The sequence below is a fragment of the Salvelinus alpinus genome, chromosome 24, assembly GCF_045679555.1.
Source record: "Salvelinus alpinus chromosome 24, SLU_Salpinus.1, whole genome shotgun sequence".
Taxonomy (NCBI): domain Eukaryota; kingdom Metazoa; phylum Chordata; class Actinopteri; order Salmoniformes; family Salmonidae; genus Salvelinus; species Salvelinus alpinus.
In genome coordinates, this window is record NC_092109.1 from 1,232,949 (window position 1) to 1,249,531 (window position 16,583).

Genomic DNA, 16,583 nt, shown 5'->3' on the forward strand with positions numbered 1-16,583 from the left:
CACGCGCTCCAGCAGGTACAGTGGGGAGAACAAGTATTTGATACACTGCCGATTTTGCAGGTTTTCCTACTTACAAAGCATGTAGAGGTCTGTAATTTTTATCATAGGTACACTTCAACTGTGAGAGACGGAATCTAAAACAAAAACCAGAAAATCACATTGTATGATTTTAAAGTAATTAATTAGCATTTTATTGCATGACATAAGTATTTGATCACCTACCAACCAGTAAGAATTCTGGCTCTCACAGACCTGTTAGTTTTTCTTTAAGAAGCCCTCCTGTTCTCCACTCATTACCTGTATTAACTGCACCTGTTTGAACTCGTTACCTGTATAAAAGACACCTGTCCACACACTCAATCAAACAGACTCCAACCTCTCCATGGCCAAGACCAGAGAGCTGTGTAAGGACATCAGAGATAAAATTGTAGACCTGCACAAGGCTGGGATGGGCTACAGGACAATAGGCAAGCAGCTTGGTAAGAAGGCAACAACTGTTGGCGCAATTATTAGAAAATGGAAGAAGTTCAAGATGACGGTCAATCACCGTCGGTCTGGGGCTCCATGCAGGATCTCACCTCGTGGGGCATCAATGATCATGAGGAAGGTGAGGGATCAGCCCAGAACTACATGGCAGGACCTGGTCAATGACCTGAAGAGAGCTGGGACCACAGTCTCAAAGAAAACCATTAGTAACACACTACGCCGTCATGGATTAAAATCCTGCAGCGCACACAAGGTCCCCCTGCTCAAGCAGGCGCATGTCCAGGCCCGTCTGAAGTTTGCCAATGACCATCTGGATGATCCAGAGGAGGAATGGGAGAAGGTCATGTGGTCTGATGATTCAAAAATAGAGCTTTTTGGTCTAAACTCCACTCGCCGTGTTTGGAGGAAGAAGAAGGATGAGTACAACCCCAAGAACACCATCCCAACCGTGAAGCATGGAGGTGGAAACATCATTCTTTGGGGATGCTTTTCTGCAAAGGGGACAGGACGACTGCACCGTATTGAGGGGAGGATGGATGGGGCCATGTATTGCGAGATCTTAGCCAACAACCTCCTTCCCTCAGTAAGAGCATTGATGATGGGTCGTGGCTGGGTCTTCCAGCATGACAACGACCCGAAACACACAGCCAGGGCAACTAAGGAGTGGCTCCGTAAGAAGTATCTCAAGGTCCTGGAGTGGCCTAGCCAGTCTCCAGACCTGAACCCAATAGAAAATCTTTGGAGGGAGCTGAAAGTCCGTATTGCCCAGCGACAGCCCCGAAACCTGAAGGATCTGGAGAAGGTCTGTATGGAGGAGTGGGCCAAAATCCCTGCTGCAGTGTGTGCAAACCTGGTCAAGAACTACAGGAAACGTATGATCTCTGTAATTGCAAACAAAGGATTCTGTACCAAATATTAAGTTCTGCTTTTCTGATGTATCAAATACTTATGTCATGCAATAAAATGCTAATTAATTACTTAAAAATCATACAATGGGATTTTTGGGATTTTTGTTTTAGATTCCGTCTCTCACAGTTGAAGTGTACCTATGATAAAAATTACAGACCTCTACATGCTTTGTAAGTAGGAAAATCGGCAAAATCGGCAGTGTATCAAATACTTGTTCTCCCCACTGTATATCTCACTGGTCATCCCCAAAGCCAACACCTCCTTTGGCCGCCTTTCCTTCCAGTTCTCTGCTGCCAGTGACTGGAACGAATTGCAAAAATCGCTGAAGCTGGAGACTTACATTTCCCTCACTAACTTTAAACATCAGTTATCTGAGCAGCTAACCGATCGCTGCAGCTGTACATAGTCCATCTGTAAATAGCCCACCCAATCTACCTACCTCATCCCCATATTGTTTTTATTTACTTTGCTACTCTTTTGCACACCAGTAGCACTACTTACACACCATCATATGCTCATCTATCACTCCAGTGTTAATCTGCTAAATTGTAATTACATGCTACTATGGCCTATTTATTGCCATACCTCCTCATGCCATTTGCACACACTATATTTAGACTTTTTTTTTCTTTCTATTGTGTTGACTACACGCTTGTTTATTCCATGTAACTCTGTGTTGTTTCTGTCGCACTGCTTTGCTTTATCTTGGCCAGGTCGCAGTTGTAAATGAGAACTTGTTCTCAACTAGCTTACCTGGTTAAATAAAAGTGGGAGAGAAAAAATTTCCTAGATTCAGATCAGTCAGGCGAGAGAAAACATCACCCAGATAGGCCAGTCGTGTGAGAAACTCATCATCGTGCAAGCAGTCAGACAAGTGAAAATGATGGTCAGTAAAGGAAACTTTAAGCTTGTGTTAATACTTTGCACCTTGATAACCAGCGCACTTCTGTATGTTGTAAAAGCGTTACATGGTCGCTGCCCATATCATTGCATAGTGCAGAAAATACACGAGAGTTCAGGGGCCTTGCTTTAACAAAGTTAACCATTTTCACTGTAGTGTCTTTCAAGCTGTCAGGCATTCCCTTGGCAGCAAGAGCCTCTCGGTGGATGCTGCAGTGTACACAAGTGACGTCGGGAGCAACTGCTTGCAAGCGCGTTACCACCACACTATGTCTCCCTGTCATAGCTTTTGCGCCATCAGTACAGATACCAACACATCTTGACCACCAAAGTCCATTTGATGTCACAATGCTGTCCAGTACTTTAAAAATATCCTCTCCTGTTGTCCTGATTTCCAGTGGTTTGCAGAAGATGATGTCTTCCTTAATTGAACCCCCATAAACATAACGGACATATACCAGGAGCTGCACCAGGCCCGCCACGTCTGTTGACTCATCCAGCTGTAACGCATAGAATTCACTGGCTTGTATGCGAAGCAGTAATTTTTTCAAAACATCTCCTGCCATGCACTGATAATTCATGAAACAGTGTTGTTTGTATAGATTTTTTGGCCTTTTCCCCAAGCATTGTCCCAGCCATATCCACCGCAGCAGGAAGAATTAAGTCCTCCACAATAGTGTGGGGCTTGCCTGTCCTAGCCACTCATTAGCTCAGCATATGACGCTTCTAGCCCCTTCTTATAAATGGTATCTGTTGCTTTTATACATGTCTTACTACTCGAAAGTCGTCTTAATTCTTGCTCCAAAAACTCCTTTGGAAATTTTTCAAATTGGCATGTTTTGTTTCTAAATGTCTGCGCAAGAGTGAAGGTTTTATTGAGTTGTCAGATAGCACTTTTGCACATATAACACACTGTGGCTGAGGAAAGGCACTACTCCCAATATAAGTGAACCCCAAATAAATGTATTTCTTATCATATTTGAGCCTCTTCGATGGTCCAATGTCTCGGTCTGTTGTTCGGTGCTTTCCCGGGTAACGGAGCAGTAGCTCTTCGGCTGCATCAGATTCACAAATGTCAGTGTCCATGCTAGCTGGGCTAACAACAAATGTAGAATTACTGATGCTAGCATTGGATGTGCTCGTGGAAGCAGACCAACTTATACAGTGCATTCGGAAAGTATTCAGACCCCTCGACTTTTCCCAAATTTTTACATTAGAGCCTTATTCTAAAATGGATTAAATACATTTAAAAAATCCTCATCAATCTACACACAATACCCCATAATGAGAAATCAAAAAAAGGTTTTAGAATTCTTTGCAAATGTATTAAAAATAAATAACAGAAATACCTTATTTACATACAGTACCAGTCACAAGTTTGGACACACCTACTCAATCAAGGATTTTTCTTTATTTTTACTATTTTCTACATTGTATAATAGTAGTGAAGACATAAACTGTGAAATACCGCATATGGAATCATGTAGTTACCAAAAAACGGTTAAACAGATCAAAATATATTTTAGATTCTTCAAAGTAGCCACCCTTTGCCTTGATGACAGCTTTGCACACTCTTGGCATTCTTTCAACCAGCTTCATGAGGAATGCTTTTCCAACAGTCTTGAAGGACTTCCCACATATGCTGAGTACTTGTTGGCTGCTTTTCCTTCACTGCGGTCCAACTCATCCCAAACCATCTCAATTGGGTTGAGGTCGGGTGATTGCGGAGGTCAGGTCATCTGATGCAGCACTCCGTCACTCTCTTTCTTGTGTTGGGTCATTGTTCTGTTGATAAACAAATGATAGTCCCACTGAGCGCAAACCAAATGGGATGGCGTATCGCTGCAGAATGCTGTGGTAGCCATGCTGGTTAAGTGTGCCTTGAATTCTAAATAAATCCCCAACAGTGTCACCAGCAAAGCACCATCACAACTCGTCCTCCATGCTTCACGGTGGGAAACACTCATGCAGAGATAGTCCGTTCACCTACTCTTTGTAACAAAGTTGGCCCAAGCAAGTCTCTTCATCTTGGTGTCCTTTTAGTAGTGGTTTCTTTGCAGCAATTCGACCATGAAAGCCTGATTCACGCAGTCTCTGAGCAGTTAATGTTGAGATGTGTCTGGTTACTTGAACTCTGTGAAGCATTTATTTGGGCTGCAATTTCTGAGGCTGGTAACTCTAATGAACTTATGTCCAAACTTTTGACTGGTACTGTAAGTATTCAGACCCTTTGCTATGAGTCTCAAAATTGAGCTCCGGTGCATCCTGTTTCATATGATGTAGGAGTGCCCTTCAGTTAAATGCTTCTGGGACAATTAATTTAGAAGTGCATGAATGTAAATATTCAATTCTTTGCATCTACTATGTTACTTAACGATGATAGCTCCTTGAATCTCACAATAAATCAGAGAGACGATTACTGCTGCCAGGTAGCACTGCCGCAAAAAAATATGTTGGCTCTTAGATGGCGATCATCTCACTCTCTCCCAATTCGCCAGTGAATACAGTTACTATTAGAAGTTATAACTTTAGAATTATCGACAGCGAGAATGAATGTCAAAAAAGAATTGAGGCCTGAAAAAGTACACTTGACTATGTAAAGAATAATCTCAGCTAAAGCCCAACACATACAAATAAACAATCTATAAAGCCAAAAACATATAAACAAAATATACAGTATTTACCTATTTTCAATATTATATATATTTTTGCTTTCAGGCCCAAGGGTAAGGGGTACTGGGGGGATGGGAAGGAGTTGAAAACATGGTTTCCAGGAGGGGGGCAGGAGGTGGGTGGTTGTAGGGAGTCGTGGGGTTGGGGGAATGGGGAAGGAGATTGGTGGTGGAGGCTCACTTATTTTTTTTCTCTTTCTTTGCATACAAAATGTATTGTTAGTTTTAGGCTCTGCAAAAAAAAGATATTCCTGTTTGTTATCCACTCCTTTCTGATTGGTCCAGAACTTGGAGCGTGCGGCTAACCAGCAGCAGGGAGAGATGGATCACCTGCTGGAGCAGCTGCGGGGTCTGAAACTTCAGGCAGAGTCCAACAAAGAGGCCCTGAAGAGGGCTACGCGGGCCCAGAAACACCGGGCAGAGCGCAGTGAAGACACCGCCGGTCAGCTCAGAGCTCAGCTACTGGACATGGTAGGTGGAAGAAGGGAGATGGTGCCCTACCTCTTAGAACAGGTCTAGGACCAGTTCTGTCTAATCCTCGTTTCAACTCAAAAAGGACAAGAAAGAGAATTTTGACACCCAGCATCTCAGATTATTCTGAAATCTTTTCTATTGCTAGAAACAGATAAGATTAGCATTCTTGCAACATTATTTTGTTGAAATATAATTTATCTCTGAGAAATTAAGATAATTGATTGCATCCAAATTGGCAATTTAGTGTATAGGATTCATATAATATTCAATACATTTGCAGTGCATTTGGGAAGTATTCAGACCTCGACTTTTTCCACATTTTGTTATGTTACAGCCTTATTCTAAAATTGATTAAATTGTTTTTCATCAATCTACACACAATACCCCATAATGACAAAACAAAAACAGGTTTTATTACAACGTTTACATAAGTATTCGAACCCTTTATTCAATCCTGGTACCAGGTTTTGTCCAGATCTGATGCTTGGCATTCAGGCCAAAGAGTGCAAACTTGTTTTCATCAGAAGAGAGAATCTTGTTTCTCATGGTCTGAGAGTCCTTTAGGTCGCTTTTGGCTAAATCCAAGCCGGCTGTCATGTGCCTTTTACCGAGGAGTGTCGTTGTTTGACCACTCTACCATAAAGGCCTAATTGGTGGAGTGCTACAGAGATGGTTGTCCATCTGGAAAGTTTTCCCATCTCCACAGAGGAACTCTGGACCTCTGTCAGAGTGACCATCGGGTTCTTGGTCACCTCCCTGACCAAGGCCCTTCTCCCCCGATTGCTGAGTTTGGCTGGTCGGCCAGCTCTAGGAAGAGTCTTGGTGGTTCCAAACTTCTTCCATTTAAGAATGATGGAGGCGCAAGCAGGAGGAGGGGACGTTGACCCACTTATTCTGGACATGCCCTAAATTACATGCTTACTGGGCTCTCATTTTTGATTACTTATCTAAGGCCTTTGATAGAGTTCTAGCCCCAGACCCATTGATCGCTCTGTTTGGTACAGTTGATGGGAATAACCAGGAAGGGAAAGCTGTCTCTCTTTGTACTCTATTAGCCAAAAGGCTCATATTGCAATTTTGGAAATTGGAGACTGTACCTACCTTTGAAATGTGGTTACGGGATTTAGGGAATGTAATACATATGGAAAAGATTCGATACAACATCTCCAATAGAAGTCCATTGTTTTACAAAATATGGCAGCCGATACTGGATAAATGGTCTAGTCCCGCTTCATAACTGGGCTGACGATCTGCTGCTACTCTGTGCTGTAATCCACTCAATATTTACTTTTGGCTTAACTTCACTGCTTGTAATGACTATATGCTGTCTTCTTATACATGTACCACCTAATAGGATTTTGTTTTATTTTGTGTATGTGTGAGTTAACTTTTGTTTTGTCCTCTAAATTGGCCATCCCATTCAACAGTACAATGAATGTCATTGTTTGTATTGCTGTCTTTTTTACTTTATTTTTATTGGAAAATAATAAACATATTATAAAAAATTAAAAAAAGAATGATGGAGGCCACTATGTTGTTGGGGACCTTCAATCAACCTCATGGCTTAGTTTTTGCTCTTAACATGCACTGTCAACTGTGGGACCTTATATAGACAGGTGGGTGCCTTTCCAAATCATGTCTAAGCAATTGAATTTACCACATGTGGACTCCAGTCAAGTTCTAGAAACATCTCAAGGATGGTCAATGGAAACAGGATGCACCTGAGCTCAGTTTCAAGTCTCATAGCAAAGGGTCTGAATACTTATGTAAATAAGGTATTTCTGTTTTTAATTTTTTATACATTTGCAAAAAAAAAAATGTTTAACGTATTTTGCTTTGTCATTATGTGGTATTGTGTGTAGATTGATGAGGAAAAATTGATTTGAATGAAGTTTAGAAATAGGCTGTAACGTAACAAAATGTGGAAAAGGGGAAGGGGTCTGAATACTTTCCGAATGCACTGTATAGTATCAGTTCTCTATGTTTGACATGTACTATGGCGTTGCGGCTTGAAAATATTGATTCTTCATCCTTTGTATTGTATTGCCAGTGAATTTGGTGATGGTGTTTTCCCTGTTCAGAGAAATTAGTCATTGAAGTTGTTGGCTTCATCCCTCATCCTGCATTCTGATATTACCAGGTTCTGACCATGAGATGTTGCTGTTCCTGTCATTAGGTGAAAAAAGTTGGAAGATTGTTCAAATTACAAAATTACATTGGTTTCCTTACCCTATAAGCCGTCTATTGACAAGGTATGACAGTAACCCGTGCTTTCGTTTTGTTGGCCACTGTTTCAATTGCTTTCTTTTTTGCATTTTTGTACAAATCCATTGCAAGTCATATTAGCATTATTACGCTTCATTTTCAAATCATCTTAAATTATCAAAAAATGTATTGTTTAACTCAATGTTACTTGTGAATGATTTGGAAATGAAGCCCAAAAATTGTAATATAGGTACCATTGACTTGAATTGGATTTGCATGGGTTGCTGTCATCTTGTCCATAGACTGTTTACAGAGTAATTTTGTAATTTGAGTGAATTATCCTTTTAACTGGTTTATTTAATTAAAATGTGTATATTTATCCAGGCAAGTCAGATAAGAAGAAATTCTAATTTACAATGACGGCCTAGGAACAGTGGGTTACTGCCTTGTTCAGGGGCAGAACGACAGATTTTTACCTTGTCAGCTCGGGGATTCGATCTAGCAACCTTTCGGTTACTGGCCCAACGCTGTAATCACTAGGCTACCTGCCGCCCCGATCAACTCAAATGTAATTGGTCACATACACATATTTAGAAGATGTTATTGCGGTTGTAGCGAAATGCTTGTAATGCTTGGGGGAAGGTGGGGGATTATATATTTTTATCACTTAATGGCAGGAACAACACCATGAAGTGGTCAGAATCTGGTAATATCAGGATGTCGGCTGGGACATCAACTTGAATGACTAATTTCACTGAACAGAGGAAAGAAATCACTAAATTAACTGAGAATTCATTACATAGGATGAAGAAACAATACTCCAAACCGCAGCTCCATACTACTTGTCAGACATAGAGAACTGATACTGTATACTCGTTGTTAGGTTTGGATTGGCGTGGAGGTTCCGTGGGTGGCTTTTTACAATTTCTTTGGTCCAAAATTGGATGTTGGGTATTATATTTATTGAATGTTATCCTATACATTAATATGGCCAATTTGGATGCAAATCAATTAGCTTAATTTAGCTTGGATCAAATTATATTTAAACAAAATAATGTTGCAGGAATGCTAATCTTATCTGTTTTTACACTGAACAAAAATATAAATGCAACATGTAAAGTGTTGGTCCCATGTTTCATGAGCTGAAATAAAAGAGCCCATGTTCCAAAAGCTTATTTATTTCAAATTTTGTGCACAATTTTATTTTTTACATCCCTGGTAGTGAGCATTTCTTTTTTGCCAAGATAATCCATCCACCTGACAGGTGTGGCATATAAAGAAGCTGATTAAACAGCATGATCATTACACAGGAGCACCTTGTGCTGGGGACAATAAAAAGCCACTCTAAAATCTGCAGTTTTGTCACACAACACAATGCCACAGATGTCTCAAGTTTTGAGGGAGCGTGCAATTGGCATGCTGACTGAAGAAATGCCCACCAGAGCTGTTGCCAGAGAATTTAATGTAATTTTTCTTCCATAAGCCACCTCCAACGTCGTTTTAGTGAATTTGGCAGTACGTGCAACCGGCCTCACTACCGCAGGCCACGTGTAACCACGCCAGTCCAGGACCTCCACATCTAGCTTCTTCACCTGCGGGATCGTCTGAGACCAACCACCCAGACAGCTGATGAAACTGTGGGTTTGCACAACCAAAGAATTTCCGCTAAAACCGTCAGAAACCATCTCAGGGAAGCTCATCTGCGTGTTCGTCGTCCTCACCAGAGTCTTGATCTGACTGCAGTTCGGTGTCGTAAATGACTTCACTGGGTAAATGCTCACCTTTGATGGCCACTGGCAGGCTGGAGAAGTGTGCTCTTCACGGATGAATTCCGGTTTCAACTGTACCGGGCAGATGGCAGACGTCGTGTGGGCGACGAACACAATTGCCATTTTTCAGTGGCAATTTGAATGCACAAAGATACTGTGACGAGATCCTGAGACCCATTGTCGTGCCATTCATCCGCCACCATTACCTCATGTGTCAGCATGATAATGCATAGCCCCATGTCACAAGGATCTGTACACAATTCCTGGAAACTGAAAATGTCCTAGTTCTTCCGTGGCCTGCATTCTCAGACATGTCACCCATTGAGCATGTTTGGGATGCTCTGGATTGAACAGCGTGTTCCAGTTCCCGCCAATATCCAGCAACTTTGCACAGCCATTGAAGAGGAGTGGGACAACATTCCACAATCAACAGCCTGATCAACTCTATTCGAAGGAGATGTGTCGCGCTGCATGAGGCAAATGGTGGTCACACCAGATACTGACTGGTTTTCTGATCCACACCCCTACCTTTTGTTTACGGTATCTGTGACCAACAGATGCATATCTGTATGCCCAGTCATGTGAAATCCATAGATTAGGGACTAATGCATTTATTTTAATTGACTGATAACCTTATGAACTGTAACTCAGTAAACATTTTGAAATTGTTGCATTTATATTTTTGTTCAGTCTAACTACAGAAACAATTTCAGAACAATCTGAGATGGTGGTTGTCATGGCTTGCTGAAATGACATGGAACATCTCATCAATGCTTAGGAACAAGATGTTCCAATGAAGAACTTCTTGATGCTTGGTCGAATTACGTTTGTTAGTAATGGGCTAGAACAATAGCCAGATGTACCATGTAGCTCACCAGGACCAGGTTTAAATACTTTTCACATCTATTGGATGATGTTGCTACCTACACAGGAGAACCAGATGGCAGAGGCCCTATCAGCAGCAGAGAATTGGCGTGGTCGCCACGCCCAGGAAATGAAGGACAAGACTCAGCTAGATATGGAGGTCTCAGTCCTCAACAGGTGAGAGAGTTGCTTCAGTTTTTCTCAGAATAATAGGGAACATCATGAGCAATCATGAATATGGTCAAGTTGTACATTTATGGTCTAACATAAAGCCCAGCTGACCTAAAAACCTTTATAATCCTGACCATACCCTGTGCGTGCAGCCGAGTGTCAGACCTGACAGAGAAACTCCATGGGACAGAGGACAAGGCCCGGGCCGAGAGAGAGGGGCTCCTGGACCGCCTGCACAGCCTCACCACAGAGGGCACCCACGCCAAGCTAGAGAACCAGAGCCTCAAGGTCAGTGATGACAATGGACTAACTCTTGGAATTATTAGGCCAGTTTTCCCAAACAGATTAATTTTAGTTGGACAAAAAAATCACTTTGAATGGATATTCTTCATTGAGCATACTTTTTAAATCATGCAGTAGGCTTAATCTGTGCCTGGGAAATAATCCAATTATGTGGTCTTTTGTCATTTACAAGAATTACATCTGTACCCAGTACCAAATAGTAGGTGGTTCTGTTTCTAGTACATTACAAAGATTTGAAAGTAATTCAATATACATAGATTTAGCCGACCAGATATTGGATTGCTTTATTGCATCATAACATGGACTTGTGGTCAGATTATTCTGGACACAGTTCTGTACTGTAGGCTGACAGGCATACGTTCCCCTCTTTCAGGCCATGTTGTCTGCAGTGGAGGAGAAGCTGACTCTGTCCCAGTCAGAGGTACAACAGGTCAAAGCCTCTGTGAAGCAATACGAGAGCCTAGTGGACAGCTACAAGACCCAGGTAAATACACACACACACACACACACACACACACAGGTATGCACACACGCTGTACCCACATACAGACTCTTAATGTGCTGAAAGCAAACATGCAATAATAGGCTAAATAAAAAGGAGAATTATAGTCCATAAATTACAATGTTTGTGTATGTTGTTCGTGCGTGCCTCATGTGTTTTCTGTGCTTCTGTGTAATGCTACCCACCACCCAGGTGGTGAAGACACGGGCGGAGGCAGACGAGTACTGTGCCAGGCTGGGACAAGCAGAGCGAGAGGCGCGGGAGGTCCGGGACCAGCTGGAGAGCGAAGTGGAGGTGGTGCGCAGGGAGCTGCTGGGCCGGCTGACGGAGCTGGAGCCTCTTCCTGAGGCACTGCGACGCTCTGAGGTCCTACTGGAAGAAGCTCAGGACAGAGAACACGCCCAGGAGAGACGTAGCACTGAGCTGAGTACCGTCCTGGCTGACCTGCGCATGAAGGTGTGGGGGTTGGGGGGGGAAGTTTGTGTGGGGTGGGACGTGCTTGTGTGTGGTGGGGAGGGTGGTGTATGTGTGCTGTACACAATGTGATGGTATGCACATCTTCCAAACTGTGGCTTTATCAATTTAATAATATGATAATAATAGTATAATTGTTAATGTTTTGTGTCTAGGTGGAGCAGCAGGGCAGCCAGGTGGAGCTGCTGAGACAGAAAAAGTCTGTCCTGTTGGAGGAGAACAAACAGCTGCAGCACCGTGTGGAGAGTCTGGAGAGGTCAGACGGTCACGGCCAATCCAGAGCCAATATCATAACACGCTGAACAGAGAGTGTGTGTGTGTGTGTGCGTGCGTAGTATGATACATAATATATACCGACGCTTTTATCCAACTTTTAGTACAGTGAGCTCGTACGTTGTTAGTTTGTGACCTGGCAGATACATGTGACCCCCTGTGTGTGTGTTTATGTATACCGTGTTTGTATGGTGTGTGTGTGTGTATATGTGTGAACATACCTGGGTTTGAGAGCCCATCCATCTTTCCCATCCCATCTCTCCCTTACAGGAAGCTAGAGGAGGCCACTTGTCAGAACAGAGACCTGGTGGGGGTGATCGCCAAGCGGGAGGAGACCATCCATGGCAATCAGCTCCGGCTGGAGGAGAAGTCCCGCGAGTGCACGCACCTGACCTGCCAGCTGGAGGAGGCCTTGGATGATGCCCGACGCCAGGTCTGTCTGGGGCACCTGGGCATTGGCTACTTGGGGAATAACTGGGTAGGGGAATAGATGGTGGGAGGGAGCATTGCAGCTTGAGATCAATATGTGCATCAGATTATGTTCACTGGTGTTAGGTTCTAAATGAACCTATTAAAACTCACGGATGATTAGTAAAGCTTAAACCAAGTGTATTCCCCCATTGGGTCATACAGCTGCATAAGACAAATACATGGTTCCAAAAGTGGTAGTATATATACACCCCAATTTGGGGTGGAATCTCCTCCTTCTCTCTAAACCAGGGGTGTCAAACATACGGCCCGCGGGCCGGAACCGGCCCCCAAGGAGGTTCGATCAGGCCCGCAGGATAATTTGAAAGTGGAAAAAATGCATAAAAGACATGGAATTAATATTTTTAATTCGCTGCAATTCATGGATTATCCGCTAAGGGGCGCACTCTTTCCATCAGAGTAGAAGACAAGCCGCATCACTGAGACAGACTGAAAACAGCAGACGGTATCAATGCGCCATCTGCTGCTTGTTACGACGTTGTTAATACCTTGGTCTCTACCTCTCCGCTACACCCTCATTAGCCAAAATGTCGTTATCCAAACGGAGAAAAGTAGATAAGGAGTGTAGAATTTTCAAAGAAAAATGGACCACGTCCTATTTATTTACAGAGATGCACGGAAAACCTTCGTGCTTGGTGTGTTTGCAACAAGTTTCGGTATTGAAGGAATATAATATTCGACGCCACTACGAGACTCATCACAGCGAAAAATATGACGGCTTGCATAAAATCACTCTCCTTAGTTTGTAAGGTGTACGCAGGGATTACATTTAGATTTTATATGCGTATGTGTAAGTGGTTTAAAAATCCCTTTCTTTAAAAGTCTCATTTAATCTTAAAGTGCATTACTATATTTTTCAGTACCAATTAAAGTTTTGTGCCTTTGTACAATCAGTGGGATCAGTTGCAATGCATATTTGTGAATGATAAAAGTAAATTGCACATTTGTCTAAGGAAATATGAGGTGTTTCATGAAATGTTTTGTAAAAGGATAGTTCATTAAATTTCAATATTTTCCTAATGTTCTTGTGCTTCTTTACACCAAAACAAAGGAAAGACATGATATTTTGGTTATTTATAGCAGAGTATGGTATAATTTTAATGGTCCGGCCCACTTGACATCTCCCTAGGCCGTATGTGGCCCACGATGCGAAATGAGTTTGACACCCCTGCTCTAAACATTACATCTTTGTTGCTAGGCAGGAAATTAAGTGACGCGGGCAATAAACTGTTCCTTCTCCCTTAACATGACCTGACCTGACCTCGGCCCCCTTCCTCACTAAACCACTTCTCTCCACCCTTATCAGTGCCTGCCAAGATGTGATCGTCTTTCCTTCACTCAGTACATTCCAAGCTTAAATGCCTCCACCATATACATTCCTCCTACAGATACCCATTAACTCCTGGTTTAAAAACCAGACTATGGCACTCCTCATGTCTCTAGTATAACTGATGATTAACAATATTTAAAGTTTAGAAATCTGAACCAATCACTGGTCATTTAAAAGTCGCAAAAATTATTACTGTTTTTTTGCATGGACATTGTAAAATTGAGATGCAAGTATTGAATTGAGTGATTTGGTTGTTTTACGTTTTAGCATTGTGAATACTCACAGAACAACATTAGTTTACACTGACTTTGTAATTTTCTTCCCTGGGGTGCACAGCCATTTTGATTTATGCTTGTTGTAACAAGTCAGTTGCTCTGTCTGATGGAGTATCACGGTCCTGGTGTATAGGTGGTCCTCTGTAGCTCAGTTGGTAGAGCATGGCGCTTGCAACTCCTGGATAGTGGGATCAATTCCCTGGACCACCCATACATAAAATGTATGCACGCATGACTGTAAGTCACTTTGGATAAAAGTGTCTGCTAAATGGCATATATTATTATTATATTAGGTGTCCCAGACCCGGGAACGTGCGATCACCAAAGAGCGCTCCACCCAGTCCAAGGTGGTGGACCTGGAGACCCAGCTAAGCAGGACCACCACAGAACTCACCACCCTCCGCCGCAGCAAAGAGGAGGTGAGGGAGAGTGTTTTAGAAATACACATCTCTAGCGTCAACTCTGATTATAAATCTCTCATCATCTCTAAAACTATTGCGGTCAAAGACATAGTGAATCATAACAATACACATCTTGGCACACACACTTTAGAAATCAAAGAATATTTCATTTTAATAATAGAATTGCTGTGGTGTGTGTCTATCTGTCTGCGTGTGTGCACCTCCGTCACCCTCAGGCGGAGCGGCGGTACCAGTCCCGTCTTCAGGATGTGAAGGATCGTCTGGAGCAGTCGGACAGCACCAACAGGAGTCTGCAGAACTACGTCCAGTTCCTCAAAGCCTCTTATGCCAACGTGTTCGGAGACTCCGCCCTCACCAGCACTCTGCGGGCCCCTTCTCCCATCTGAGGGGACTCTCCCCAAAGATTCTCTCAGAAATCACACACCTACAATTATGCACGCATGCGCACATACACACACACACACAAATACACACACCCCATTTGAGGGAAGTCTTCCCTAAAGATTCTCTCTGATCACACACATCATTATCCAGGTCTATACTCAGTGCTCTTTTCATCTATATTCAATGTTGATTTTGTGGGTGTATATGTTCCAATTATACATTATATCAATATGGTTCCAATTATACAATATCAATAAGGTTACAATATAAGACATCAATAGTTTACACAGACTTTACTTCAGGCTTGTCTGCATTAATTACAGTTGTCCTATAGTTGTTCACGTCCTTCTGACTTCATTATGTTTTCAGTTCTACTGTTAATGATGTCTCGGCATACTGTATCATTCTGTACCTTACTGTACAACAGCATGTAGCCACCCACCTAAAAAATGTAATCTACCAAAACATAGCTGTCCAACAGATCTGGGACTTATCATATTAGTGTTATCTTGTCTATTTTTCATCTTATCATATTACGGGAATTGTTCCAATGGTGCTATGATTGGTTAGCCTAGTCCCAGATCTGTTTGCGCTATCATGACAACTCCTGTTTGGAATGACAAGGAGTGGCATGATGGCACAAACAGACTGCTACCCAGGCTACTGATTGGTGCTGTCTGCTAAACAAAGCCATATCAATGAATCCAATTATTTCGTTTGGGTTGTTTGCTGTTTATTTGTGTCAGTATTTGTCTAAAATGTGATACCCATGAGAAGAATCAACAGTGAAGGAGTTGTGCTCTTGTCAATAATTTAAATATTTCTGCTTTAATTATGAAATAGGAGATATATATTTGTAATGGCCATTTTATATACCTTGAATGTGTATTGAGTTGCAATAAAGCAATTTCATCAAGAATATGTATTTCTTTCTGGTTATAGCCTACACTCTTGTAGTATCAGAACAGGGCTCCGGGCAGCCGAGCGGAAATGGAGGAAAACTCGCCTCCCTGCGGACCTGGCATCCTTTCACTCCCTCCTCTCTACTTTCTCCTCTTCTGTCTCTGCTGCTAAAGCCACTTTCTACCACTCTAAATTCCAAGCATCTGCCTCTAACCCTAGGAAGCTCTTTGCCACCTTCTCCTCCCTCCTGAATCCTCCTCCCCCTCCTCCCCCCTCCTCCCTCTCTGCGGATGACTTCGTCAACCATTTTGAAAAGAAGGTCGACGACATCCGATCCTCGTTTGCTAAGTCAAACGACACCGCTGGTTCTGCTCACACTGCCCTACCCTGTGCTTTGACCTCTTTCTCCCCTCTCTCTCCAGATGAAATCTCGCGTCTTGTGACGGCCGGCCGCCCAACAACCTGCCCGCTTGACCCTATCCCCTCCTCTCTTCTCCAGACCATTTCCGGAGACCTTATCCCTTACCTCACCTCGCTCATCAACTCATCCTTGACCGCTGGCTACGTCCCTTCCGTCTTCAAGAGAGCGAGAGTTGCACCCCTTCTGAAAAAACCTACACTCGATCCCTCCGATGTCAACAACTACAGACCAGTATCCCTTCTTTCTTTTCTCTCCAAAACTCTTGAACGTGCCGTCCTTGGCCAGCTCTCCTGCTATCTCTCTCAGAATGACCTTCTTGATCCAAATCAGTCAGGTTTCAAGACTAGTCATTCAACT

General features: G+C 42.8%; 1 protein-coding gene across 2 annotated transcripts in view; it reads left to right on the plus strand.

The window, feature by feature from the left end:
- The window catches only part of LOC139551704 (outer dense fiber protein 2-like), a 53,532-nt gene extending 37,711 nt beyond the window's left edge, over positions 1-15,821 (plus strand). For both annotated transcript variants that reach the window (XM_071362970.1, XM_071362971.1), the window contains exons 12-20: positions 5,253-5,438; positions 10,347-10,456; positions 10,603-10,738; positions 11,127-11,237; positions 11,448-11,711; positions 11,885-11,985; positions 12,273-12,435; positions 14,390-14,515; positions 14,734-15,821. In XM_071362970.1, the coding sequence (XP_071219071.1) occupies positions 5,253-5,438; positions 10,347-10,456; positions 10,603-10,738; positions 11,127-11,237; positions 11,448-11,711; positions 11,885-11,985; positions 12,273-12,435; positions 14,390-14,515; positions 14,734-14,904 (1,368 nt within the window). In that variant the 3' untranslated portion in view covers positions 14,905-15,821. The remainder of the gene's footprint in view (positions 1-5,252; positions 5,439-10,346; positions 10,457-10,602; positions 10,739-11,126; positions 11,238-11,447; positions 11,712-11,884; positions 11,986-12,272; positions 12,436-14,389; positions 14,516-14,733) is intronic.
- Positions 15,822-16,583: the final 762 nt, after the last annotated feature.